At 44.4% G+C, this 11,099-nt stretch overlaps 1 protein-coding gene across 1 annotated transcript in view; it reads left to right on the top strand.

Annotated features, from left to right (window-relative positions):
- The first annotated feature begins 1,200 nt into the window (after positions 1-1,200).
- LOC136099677 (TOG array regulator of axonemal microtubules protein 2-like) overlaps positions 1,201-11,099 on the top strand; it is a 29,897-nt gene continuing 19,998 nt past the window's right edge. The window contains exons 1-7 of the mRNA XM_071805912.1: positions 1,201-1,357; positions 3,588-3,688; positions 4,614-4,849; positions 6,372-6,532; positions 7,798-7,844; positions 9,690-9,880; positions 10,830-10,968. Coding sequence (XP_071662013.1) covers positions 4,706-4,849; positions 6,372-6,532; positions 7,798-7,844; positions 9,690-9,880; positions 10,830-10,968 — 682 coding nt within the window. The 5' untranslated portion in view covers positions 1,201-1,357; positions 3,588-3,688; positions 4,614-4,705. The remainder of the gene's footprint in view (positions 1,358-3,587; positions 3,689-4,613; positions 4,850-6,371; positions 6,533-7,797; positions 7,845-9,689; positions 9,881-10,829; positions 10,969-11,099) is intronic.

Genomic DNA, 11,099 nt, shown 5'->3' with positions numbered 1-11,099 from the left:
AGGCACCTATGAGTGGATTTTCAAAAGCAGCTCACATTGGCATCCTTCTATACTCACTGACGTTTGTAGGAATTTTACTGCTGGTTTATCATCCTGACCTCTTATCCTAAGGTACACTCAGCAAAATCCCCTCTTACCTCTCATTTAGGCCATAAGAAACGGGTTAATCCATTTAAGGAAGCAAAAGCCCTGTATGGTGACTGAAGTACCTATCAGAAGGTGAAAAGAAATCTCTAGAGTTTCGAAGTGAAAGCAACCAAACTGTTAAGGAAACGGACTGCAGAGACTGAGGCTGAAAAATGTCACATTTTGCTGTAGCACTAACCTGAAGGGCTAAGCATAAACTTCCTTTACTCTCATATACCCTGTGCACTATAACACTGCCTACAACTCCTCGAGCCCCTTGGGATGTGTGCTTGCTGATGTGAGAATGGCAGGTAGTTTCTGGATAGCTAGCAGCCCTGACTATGGGTTGTGCTGTAGCCTCAGGCTTGCTGAGGTGCTGCAAGCATGATAGATACCTCAGCAACGCTATAAATGTAGGCAATTCAGCTACAACAGCAGTTGTTTCAGCTGCTTTTCTTCTTCCTTTCCCAAGGAGTGGCAGATTTGGAAGTATTTGGCTTGTGGTTTGAGTTGTGGCTCAGAATTACTCATGGATGTGTCAGAAAATCTTACCTACCCCTTTCTGCAGAAAAGGAGTCTTGCAGACTGGTGGAAAGTGCTACAGATATGAGTTACACACCAGTCTCCACTATCATCAGCCTTGTAAACCCCCTAAAATCCAAGTACATTTGTATTAAAAAAGAGCAAACTATTCTATCCCCCATTTTTCCAGTTGTTCTTGGGGTAAGTCCAGCATGACATTACAGCTCTTTGTACCAAATGTGTGAAACGATGCTCCTGCTGCAGTGGCAGCAGCACTGAGGTCAGTGGGAACAACCCTGAGACACTGTGCTGGGCCCAACAGCACTGGGCCTGGTGAGAGACTTGCCTCTGCTGCCGTGCCCATACAGCCATGGGGAGAGCAGCTGCTGGGGTAGAGTTACGTTACAGTAGTCTTTGTCCAGCGTTTGTACTTTATGGCTATGATTTTGACAGAACGTGGAAAATGTAGCTTGAATATATCTTAATGTTGTTTTGTACGCAGGAACCCTGTAGGCAAGGCAATGCCAGGAATCGGTGGCTGTCACTTGCACTAGCAGTGTTATTTTTCCATCCAGGTTCCTGATGCTGCAGGGGAACCCATCAGCAGCTGTATCAGGCCCACCGACCAGCAGCACATCAAGTAGAGTTTCATCTGCAAAGAATCCATTGCTCCCCCCCACCATGGCCACACAAGATGATTTCACAGCAGGTAAAGGGCTGCAGCAGACTGGAGACTCCTTCAGTTGGGCTTGTTGCAATCCTGTTTCTGCAGCTTTTGCCTGGAGGATGTTTGTCTGCAGCGGCAGTGCCAGTGCCCAGGAATGCTGCTCAGCTCAGGGAGGAAGAGCGTGTTACAAAAGCTGCATTCAAAGTGCTGATCATGAGACCCTGGAGATGCTGGCAACTGCAGCAGCTATTCTTCATGCTGTACAAGTGAGAGGCCAGCCTTAGAGGCTGGGGAATGGGGAAGACATTGAACAGGACATGAGGCAGGGAAACATGCTGTGTATAATCTTGAATTTTCAGGAACAGCCAATATCAGAAATTTTGGGGGGCAGGCTATGTTTTTGTTGCTTTTGGGTGTCTCTGCAGTAAAGAAAGCAGGGAGTAAAGCCCTGTAATGGTGAAGCAGAACAAAGGAGAAGATTTGGATGGACAGTTTGTGTCCTGCAGATACAATAATCAAATACGCCAATGGGGACATCTAATGCAGAGTGCAAACCTTCTTTTAGTTATGATACCTAGTGATTAATTGTTTGTGTCCTAGTATTTTCTTTGTTGTGAAGAGAAATCTAAAACTAAACCAAATCAAAACTCAATCCAAAATGGAGTGGGAATTACAGGAACGAAGGACTTTCAAACTATTATAACTTCAGAAAGTATCTACTTATTAGACATTGCCAAACTCTAGAGACCATTGTGGGTTGTCTACACTTTGAAAGGAGAGGAAAGAAATCCTGCAGTCATGGATGGACAACTAGCAAATCATATGCAAATATGTAGAATGTTGAGCTGTCACAATGCTGGAATGCAAGTGCACCAACCAACGGAATCATTTGAGGTTACTGTCGTGGGTGACTGCCACAGTTTGCCACGGTGCAGTGTTTACCTCACTTAGAGTGCAGCTTAAGAGAGCGACAAAAGGTACTCTGCTACCTACTGCGTGAAGGAGATATCAAGGAGAATTGGGTGAGAGTTGTTTAGAGTGATTCATATGGGGGCAGGAAATGTGAAAGGGTAGAGGGAGGCCCTCCCGTTGAGTCATGAGGTTCAGAAAGGATCCCCTTGCTTTCTAAACTCCTTCTTGCAGAGGAGTCTAGGTGTGGCTAGATCCAAACTTAGCCCCAGACTAGGTCAACAGTTTATGTCTAAGAGACACAAAGGGTAAAGGAAAACAGGCCAGGGATTATAGGTGTTTATGGCGAAAGGATTATATGGGCACATGCAATTCTTTATATTGCTTGCCTAGGATTTAAAAGTTTCACCATTCTGCATCTCAACCTGCTTATGTCCCCTCATGCAATTATTCAGTCCAATAGCATTATTTGAATCTGAGGTCTTCTTGCTTCTCATTGGATTCTTTCATCGTCTTCAGACAGGCCTTTGTTTTGTTTAATTGCAGACATGTTTATAGTCCATAGCCACTTTGTGCTGGCCTTGAAGGCATTATTTGGTTGAAATGAATCCTCTTTCGCTCAGCAAAGTACAAAACCGGCCTTGTCTTACGTGTCCATGATTGTCTGTATCTGCTTTTGTTTTCATTAAGTAGATACAAGTTCAGTGAATATGAGCAGAACTTTACAACATACAGTTTAAGATTTCAGCAAATTTAGCTTACTAAGTAAAGTGAGACAGACAGTATCTTAAAAATTACACAACCTTATAATCTAGTGATTAATTCTATTTCAAATGCATTTACTTGAGCTAAATGATTAGTATAAAACTTAAATTTGTGCTTATCCAGTGATCAGTGAATAGTAAAAGATCATTGCCCTACAGCCACGCTTGTCTAGCAGAGACAGCTCACTGTAGGCTCACCCAGGCTGTCATATTTATGGAATAAAGTGGTTGGCTTGAAGTCAAATTGCATACAGTGGGAAAGGTCTGCATGAGACTCCTTGCACCCACAACTTATCATTGTTCACTCTGCCATTCTATTTTCTTGTGGGTTTCCTAAAATAAGTTCTTGGCCTGGCTAAAGCTCAGGCCTTTGTCTCCTTTGGAGCCTGTACCATATTGCTGCTGGTGTGGCTGGGTGTAGGTTGAGAGCACACATCACAGTGACCATTCCAGAGGCCAGGACTAGTGTGTTAATCTTCTGTGAAAAAAAGTGTCTGGTGGTTTTTTTTTGTCTCCATATCAAATGTTGTGAATTTGAGTCTTTTGTACTGTTCTTATTTTAAAGCTAAATACCACACCTCAATTGCTGTCTACTACAGGAGCGTTCCCAAATTCAAACCCAGATACAAGGCTCTGCGAGGCAGAAGCATTGATTCAAACTTGCGGTTTTGTGGCAGCAGTTGGACTACTGAAGAAGGAGGTGAGGATGGAAGGGGGTTGAATGTGCAATGGTCGCCTCAGCCAAATGAAAAAAAATAAAAAATCAGGGAGAAAGGGTCCGTGGAGGTCAGTCCTCATGTGCTGGCTCTGCATCAGAGTAGGTGGCTGACAGAGAGCTGCAGATGATCCTGTCCTCCTTCAGTGGTGCATATGGCATCACATCTCGCTATCATTAGTTCATTACGCTTTCTCCTTCATCAACAGTAGCCAAATCACTACCACTGCCAGCCAGGACAGGGATTGTGGCCCAACTGCCATAAATCAGGCATCCTCTCCCGGATGACTGGGCCAGTGAGGCTGATGTGCATGACTTCAGCATTGGGCAAGGAGGTGACCACCCCCACCTTTCTCACCAAGCCTCGACCCAGGACCCCAAAGAGAGGGAGGCAAGCAGCGCTGACCCGGGTACCATCCAGATCAAAGACAAGCTGAAGATGAGGAGGATGTCTGACGGTCTGTCAGCCTCATACAGTGGTAAGGCGGGAACCTGCCTGCTCTCCTGTGGGAAGAAGGGTCTTTTCCCAGCCTAGAAAGCTAGTGCACATTCCCAGGGAACAGTTGTGCCCCCTGCAATAACCTTCCCTGTTGCTGTAGGGGTGTACAACTGTGAGGCAGGGAGAGGAGCAGGAGAGTGAATGTGCAGGTGAATAATTCTGGATATGCACAGGTCCATGGGCTCTCTGTTATTCGACAGGAGCTCAGAGGACCAGGATGCTCCTCTGGTGGCTCTGTGGGAGTGCCTAAGTGTTGTCCACTGGCCTGCTTCAAGTGGCTGCCAGCATGAGCATGTTTCCCTGTGCAGCTATTTAGAAGTTTCCAATAAATCTGTCCAATGAAATATCTAGCTTCAGGTGCTTTATGTTTGCAGTGCTGCTTCTATTATGCTTTGTGTCTCTGCTTTGCAGGCCTGACTGACTGTGATGACCCTGAGGGGGTTACCCTGAAGCCAGTAGTTTCCGGATCACCTTCCCCGAAGCTCCTGGAAACCTCCAAGACTATGTCTCCCAACCAGAACAGACCTATTTCCTCAGAGACCTGCATGTTAAGCGATGGAGAGCAGGAGCATGAGGAAAATGACACAGACTATGATGCCAGTGATGAGGATAACACGGAGCTGATGTCAGAGAGTGAAGGATGTAAAGTAAGGAAACCAAGCCAAATCATGTGTAGTGGGTCTTCAGTTTATTTCCAGTAGGCAGAGCTCTGAGATCTTCTTTTTCTGCAGTGTGAGCCCAGGGAAACAGCTGAGCCAAGAAAGTGCTCAGCTGGACATTGTGCTTCAGGCTGTTTCTGCAACATGCATGCTGCAGACTTGATGTCCTCAGTCTGTATCAATAGGAGAATAGTTTCTGTGCTCTCTAGTGGCTCCTGCTGTGTTTTCTGACTGAGAACACACCAGCAATGAATCAGAGCAACTAAATGTGTCTCACGTGGTCAAGCATGTTCTTCTACAGTTAGTAAAATCCACGTTTCTGTATACATGGTATAATAGTTACTGTTGCAGACACACCAGTGTCTTTGTGGCTTTTTATATCAGCTCTGTCTGGTTTAGACAGAAACAGATGTTTGCTGGTTTTTGCTCTAGGTTCTCTCAGTTTTTGAGTTATACAGCCACGTCCTTCTACAGGGTTATCTCTAATAATGTTTTTAGAGTTCAGTGGCTTCCGTGCAGCTTCATTATCTCCCATGGTTCTGCCCAGGGATAGGTGAAGGGAACTGCCAACTCTGGCCATGGGTAATGGAGTCCAGACTCCATCCACTTTTTCAGGATGGATAGAAGCTGCAGTTGTTTTGGGTTTGCTGTGGTGGTAAGGAGAAGGCAGATGAAAAACAATTTTTGTAAACTGGATAACCAATAAAAGGCTAATGTATTTGATTTCAGCCTTGCAGATACAGGGCCGACTGTATCCCTGACATTCGCTCTGTTGGTTTCACTGGAATTTGAACAGGTCTTGATTTGGCTCTTTATCTGTGACAAGAATGATGGGATACTAAGGAAGGGTGCATGTCTGCCTCCACTCCCTCCATCCCCTTCCTAGCCATGGCAGGGAGAGCCTGAAGTAATTTCAGCAGGCAGAGACACAGAGCTGCAGGGTGGGAGCTCTGCTGAACTTCAGAAAATGATGGTGAGCCTGAAATTAACTGTGTGGGAGCTGGAGAGCACCAAGTATCCAGAGAGCACAGTAGAATCTGGGCCAAAGGGCTAGTAGGGGAAAGGCAGAAAGCAGAAAAAAAAAGATGGGCTTGAGGAAAGCAGGTTTTGTCAGCCTGCAGAATGACTACGTGGGGACTTGGCTGGAGTTCAACAATGCCTGGTAGGTGCTTTAGGGACGAGAGGCTAGTGATCTAAGCCCATTCCCTTACCATCAGAAAGGCTTATAGAAGCAATGGCATGCAGAACATCCTTACGTCGAGCAGATGGATACCAGGTGGGAAAGCAGCCACTGCTAGAGAGGTGAGTGAGAGGAGAGAGCTGGCAACAGCATGGGGACATTGTCTCTCCCTCATCACTTCCCTTTACATCGCCCATCCTAGGTCAAGTTGCTCCACCAGTTTGACTTTTTTTTTCCTGGTATGTCCTAGCTAAGAGCATGGCTAAACTACTTCTGGCATCAACGGGGAACGCTGGATGCTCCAGCTGAGCACTGTTCTACTATTTCCAGGCTTCCCTGCTGCATTCGTATTGCAGTGGTGACAATGGGAACAAGCCACGGGGAATGGCTTTGCTTTCCCCGATCCCCGAGTCAGCAACATCTTCTGATGGGACTCCTGACAGTGCTGCAGGCTCTCAGAATGCGGATTTCGAAGAGGCCCCAGAGATGAGGTAAGCCAAAGTGTGCGCTTCTCCAATATGTTTTTCATCTCACACTTCTCATCTTGTGAGATTGTTTTCCACGGTCAGTTCTTCAATATATTTATGCAAACTTCTGTACTTTCACCACTTTCTGTATCTCTGGTGACCAGCACTGTGTCAAAGCCAACATCTAAGATTGGCTCTAAGCAACTCAACCAACTCTCACCAACTCTAAGATCAACTCAAAGCCACCTCTAAGATCTTGGGTAGTGGGGCACAGGAGGAGGCAGGACTTAAGAGGAACTTAAAAGCAAGTCCTCTGCTGAACTCTGATACTGATTCACTCTGTAATCTTTGTGGCACCCTTTGGGAACTGTATTGCATGGATCTGAATACAGCATCTGGTTTTGTGTGTGATCTTTGCCAATACCTGTACCTGCAAAGTTATGTTAGGGCAAATATTGACTATTGTAGAGCTGTCTGTAAATTCAGATGCTGCTTCTGTAAACATCAATTATAACTTCTCTGTGTCTGGGCCTTCACTGTAAAATGGAAGCCCAGATAAATCTCTGTTTATAGATGTCTAATTCTATAGATGCCTAATATTTGCATATGGTTTTAAGATCAAAGGGTGGAAAGTACTAGAGAACAGTTATGGGGCTGTAACTGATGGAAAGATGTTTGCTTCGATATGCGTGAGGAAATCTAGCTGTCAGCTTTATCCTAGTTATAACAATAAATAAGGAGTCATAGAAATATAGTTCCAATTCAAAAGCTTCAGCATAGCTTTTACAGTGCAATCTGAGTATACTTACCTACCAGCTGAGTTGGAAAAACCCTTCTTCTAAAAAGAACAGGGAGGTGTAAGATTATTCTCAGGAGACAGCAGTGGTATTTCCACGTGTAACAAGATACTGCCATCAGTTTAAGGCATGGCCAAGCAATGTTAGGCTTCTACAGCACTATAAAGGTAGCTGCACTCAATACAGACTTATGGCTGGCTTAACATCTCTTGCTGATTCAGAAAGGATGCATGAACAGTGAGAGCCACTCAACTCCGAAAGCAGAGACAGCAGAATTGGATAGTTAAGGCCCAAATTGAAATCCTGTGTTTCAGCTGGAGCTTGACCAGTTCTGTGTGACTCCAGCAGCTGAAAATTTAGTGACAATTAATCACCTTTGTGTATTGTTGGTTTTATGGGTTGCATTTTCTCCTTCATCAGATGGATCTTGCTAAGGAAGTTTGCCTCTCCTTCTGTATCCTCATATATTATTTTGTCCTCAATTTTCTTAAGGTCAAGATCAGGCAGCAGAAGTGAAGAGAAGACATTTAAATCTCAAGGTGGGTACAGGGCATGGTTGCCCTAAAAAGAACATAGGTGACTCATGGATGGCAATGTGAAAATTCAGCTGAAAACTGTCCTGTAACTTTTTTCATTCTTTGATGCACTCAGATGGCTCCTCAGAGACCAGCCACTGGGAAATGTGCTCTGTTGATCCAGTGAAAATGACTCCAGCATGGAGTTATGAATGGCAGGAGCTAGAAGAGTACCTTGGGGCCCTGCAAATGCACAGGAGGAAAAGAAAATGTTCCCCTAACTCATGCTTATACCTTTTAACCCCCAGCATGCTCTCTAATGTCACAAAGATTAGAGAAAAATGAGGCATTTTGCATGAAATGAGAAATGTGCCCACTCATTCCTCCAACACTTGAAGGAGAAAACCTTATCTTGAGCAGCTTCTGAACTGAACCCTTTCAGATCTGAAGTAGATTAATCAGCAGAGCCTATTTTTGCATTGGAAGAAATAGTGAAACCTTGTATGATAGCAAGTCCTTGTGAATTTTCCTTTTACAAAGAGACTTAAGGATCCAGCCTACGCAGGACCTGAGCTCTCTGTCCTTTTAAGTACAAGCCTAAATTCAATGCTGAGTAATGAGGTTTCCTTGTTGCAACTCATTTACCCCAAGTCACATATCCTGGGTTTACGATTACAAATCTCTTCCCCCACTCTATGTGCATATGTCAGTATTGCACACTGAGGCTGGGTAGGAGATGCTTACTGACTTTCCTCTGCTCCCTGCCTTGCGTTGTCACTAGCAATTAGAGTTCTGCAAGACAAAATCTGGTGTCTGGTGCATCTGTGTCAGCCAGTACTTCTAACCTGAAAACCTCAATGACACCGTTGCTGCCCCTTTGCCGTCTGTGGGTTTGTAGCAATAGGAGAGATGGGAATTTGAGAAACAATTGTGCTGATGCAGAAGAAGCAATAAGATCCACTGGTCCCTCAGCTCAGTATTAGTCCTGACAAATAATGGGCATTCCCAATAGGAATGATTCCTTTATTGCTGATATGCAGCTAGGATGCTGGGTGCAACTAGGGAGAACTATTGCTGAGCAAGTAATGTGACATTTTTGATGGATACATTATAGACTAGAAATGAGATATATCATTAAACCATCTTTCTCTCTCTTTTGTTATTGACCTGACCATTCTGCAGGGAAAAAATTCCTGATTTAAGAAAGTTATTCCTTTTTTACTGCTTGGCTATCACATGATTTTATCATCTGTGAAGCCATGTAAGGAATGATTAGTTCTCCGAGTTTTAATAGCTCTTTTTGGAGAGTATTTCAGAATGAGCTGTACTGTGCTATTCCCATTAAGAAAATCAGCCTTTGGTGAGTCTGCCCAGAAAGTGGGCTGACCTACTGCAATTTAGAATGAAACCCCTTGGGGAAAATGAATTCTGGCTTCAAGAGCACAATTCTGCTTTTGGTAACACTCTAGCAATCCTAAGCTTTTCTTTTAATGCCCTCTAAAATATTCCAGCAAAGAGGAGGAAATGTTAATTCTTACCTCTACAAAGACTATTAAATATAGCTATTAAAACCCAGTAGTTCTTTAGTAACTGGGGAAAAGAGGATGTTTACTAAAATCGAAATGGATAGGAACAGAGACAAACCCTTTTGGCAAGAGCAATCTCCATCTCTCTGTTCTTCTCTATCAAACACAGCTGCTCACCAGAATCCAAGGGCTGAGGCCTTTATCGCACAGTAGGTTTGAGTCTGGTGGCCAACAAAGCAATGTCATTTCTGCTGCCAGTGCAATATGGTAGTACGCCATCTGTTTGGAAAGGTGCTATCTTCCTTACTGTTATCATACACGATCTATATCCTTGTCTTATCAGAGGTCCAGACTTTGGAACCCATTTTGCCTCCTATCAAGCATCGCGTTGCTCGTGATGTGAAGTCTGCCAGACGTTTGCGTGAACCTGTGGTCCCATTGCCAAGCCTTCCACTCAGACAGGCCAAGGAGACAAACCATCGTGAGAGGCCTCGCCTTCTGAGTGTCGATGACTTCAAGATCAGCAATGAAAAGGTAATGGCTAAGGACAGGGGTGAGCAGGCTTCCTTTTCAATGACTGTTCAGTGCTTAGCACAAAATGTCACTGAAAATCATAATCTTCCCCTCTTGCGGAGCAGATTCTATTTGGAATACATTTGACAACTACAGAGCAATTACTTGAGTATTTTCCCTGGTGCAGAAGTCACTGGTTGAGAGGCGGTGCTAAGGTTAGGCAAAAAGCATTCTTTATGTGCGGAGGCCGATTTAGAGCAGATCTGAATGGCAGGGCAAGTTACACATCAGTGAACATGTGCACAGTGCATGCTTGGAAGCACAGAAGCAAAGATTATAATGTTGAATGCAAGGAAGGCTGCAGAATAAAATAGAAGACCTTGCTTTTCCTTAGTTACCTTTCTTGCTGTATCTCACAGCCATCTCATTCACAGTTTTTCTATTCAATAAGACCAATGTTCCTCCAACTTGTTTTCACATGACTCCTTTTTTGGACTCTGGGTTCTCAGAGAGCAGCTGAGTCATTCAGAAGCAAGGAAGTGAGAAGCAACTGCAATTACTGGCCATGACTGTTAAGAAACAGCAAATTACCTCTCATTGCTGGTTATTGCAGATGGGTTTTGTTCCCCTGCCATAGCCTGTAGGAACTGAACCACCTGCTCACAGTAAGGTGAGCTCTTAATCTGTCTTGGAGCGCTGCTATGACTCTCTTGGTTCAAGCAGGTCTTCTTGACATAGATTGAGAAACAGCATCTTGGGCCAGTAGAAGGTTATGGCAATGGAGTGTTACATATCACTAGCTGTAATTGTCTGCCAAGGTGAGGGAAGGAGGAATTCTTCTGAAACTATTGAGATGTATATGGAGCTGCAGTAAAGAAGATGACACGCTACCACTGTGTTCCTGATGAGGTGTTGTGTGTGGTTTGTGCATCTTTTTTCATGTGCTATGATTTATTTCCATTGCAACTAGATCCGCGTTGTCTTGTGCAAGTCAGCTTACAATAAAATGAGAGAGAGGAAGATTGTGCTTAGGGAGAGGGAGGAAGAGACAGAAAAGCCCTTGCAGCTCCCTGCACTGAACACTGACCCCAGGGATGCAGCCAACAAAAGTAAGTGGTTGCAATAGTTGTGAGCCTTTTTGTTTGCTTGCTTGCTACTTACTACATAGTGTTGCAAATGTCTATGAAATTGGACTGGAAGGCTGTTAAACTTGCATCTGAGTGGAAGCTTACACAGGACT

This window comes from Patagioenas fasciata, chromosome 3 (assembly GCF_037038585.1).
Source record: "Patagioenas fasciata isolate bPatFas1 chromosome 3, bPatFas1.hap1, whole genome shotgun sequence".
Classification (NCBI taxonomy): domain Eukaryota; kingdom Metazoa; phylum Chordata; class Aves; order Columbiformes; family Columbidae; genus Patagioenas; species Patagioenas fasciata.
The sequence above is the reverse complement of the archived record's forward strand: the minus strand, read 5'-3'. Positions and strand labels throughout refer to the sequence as shown.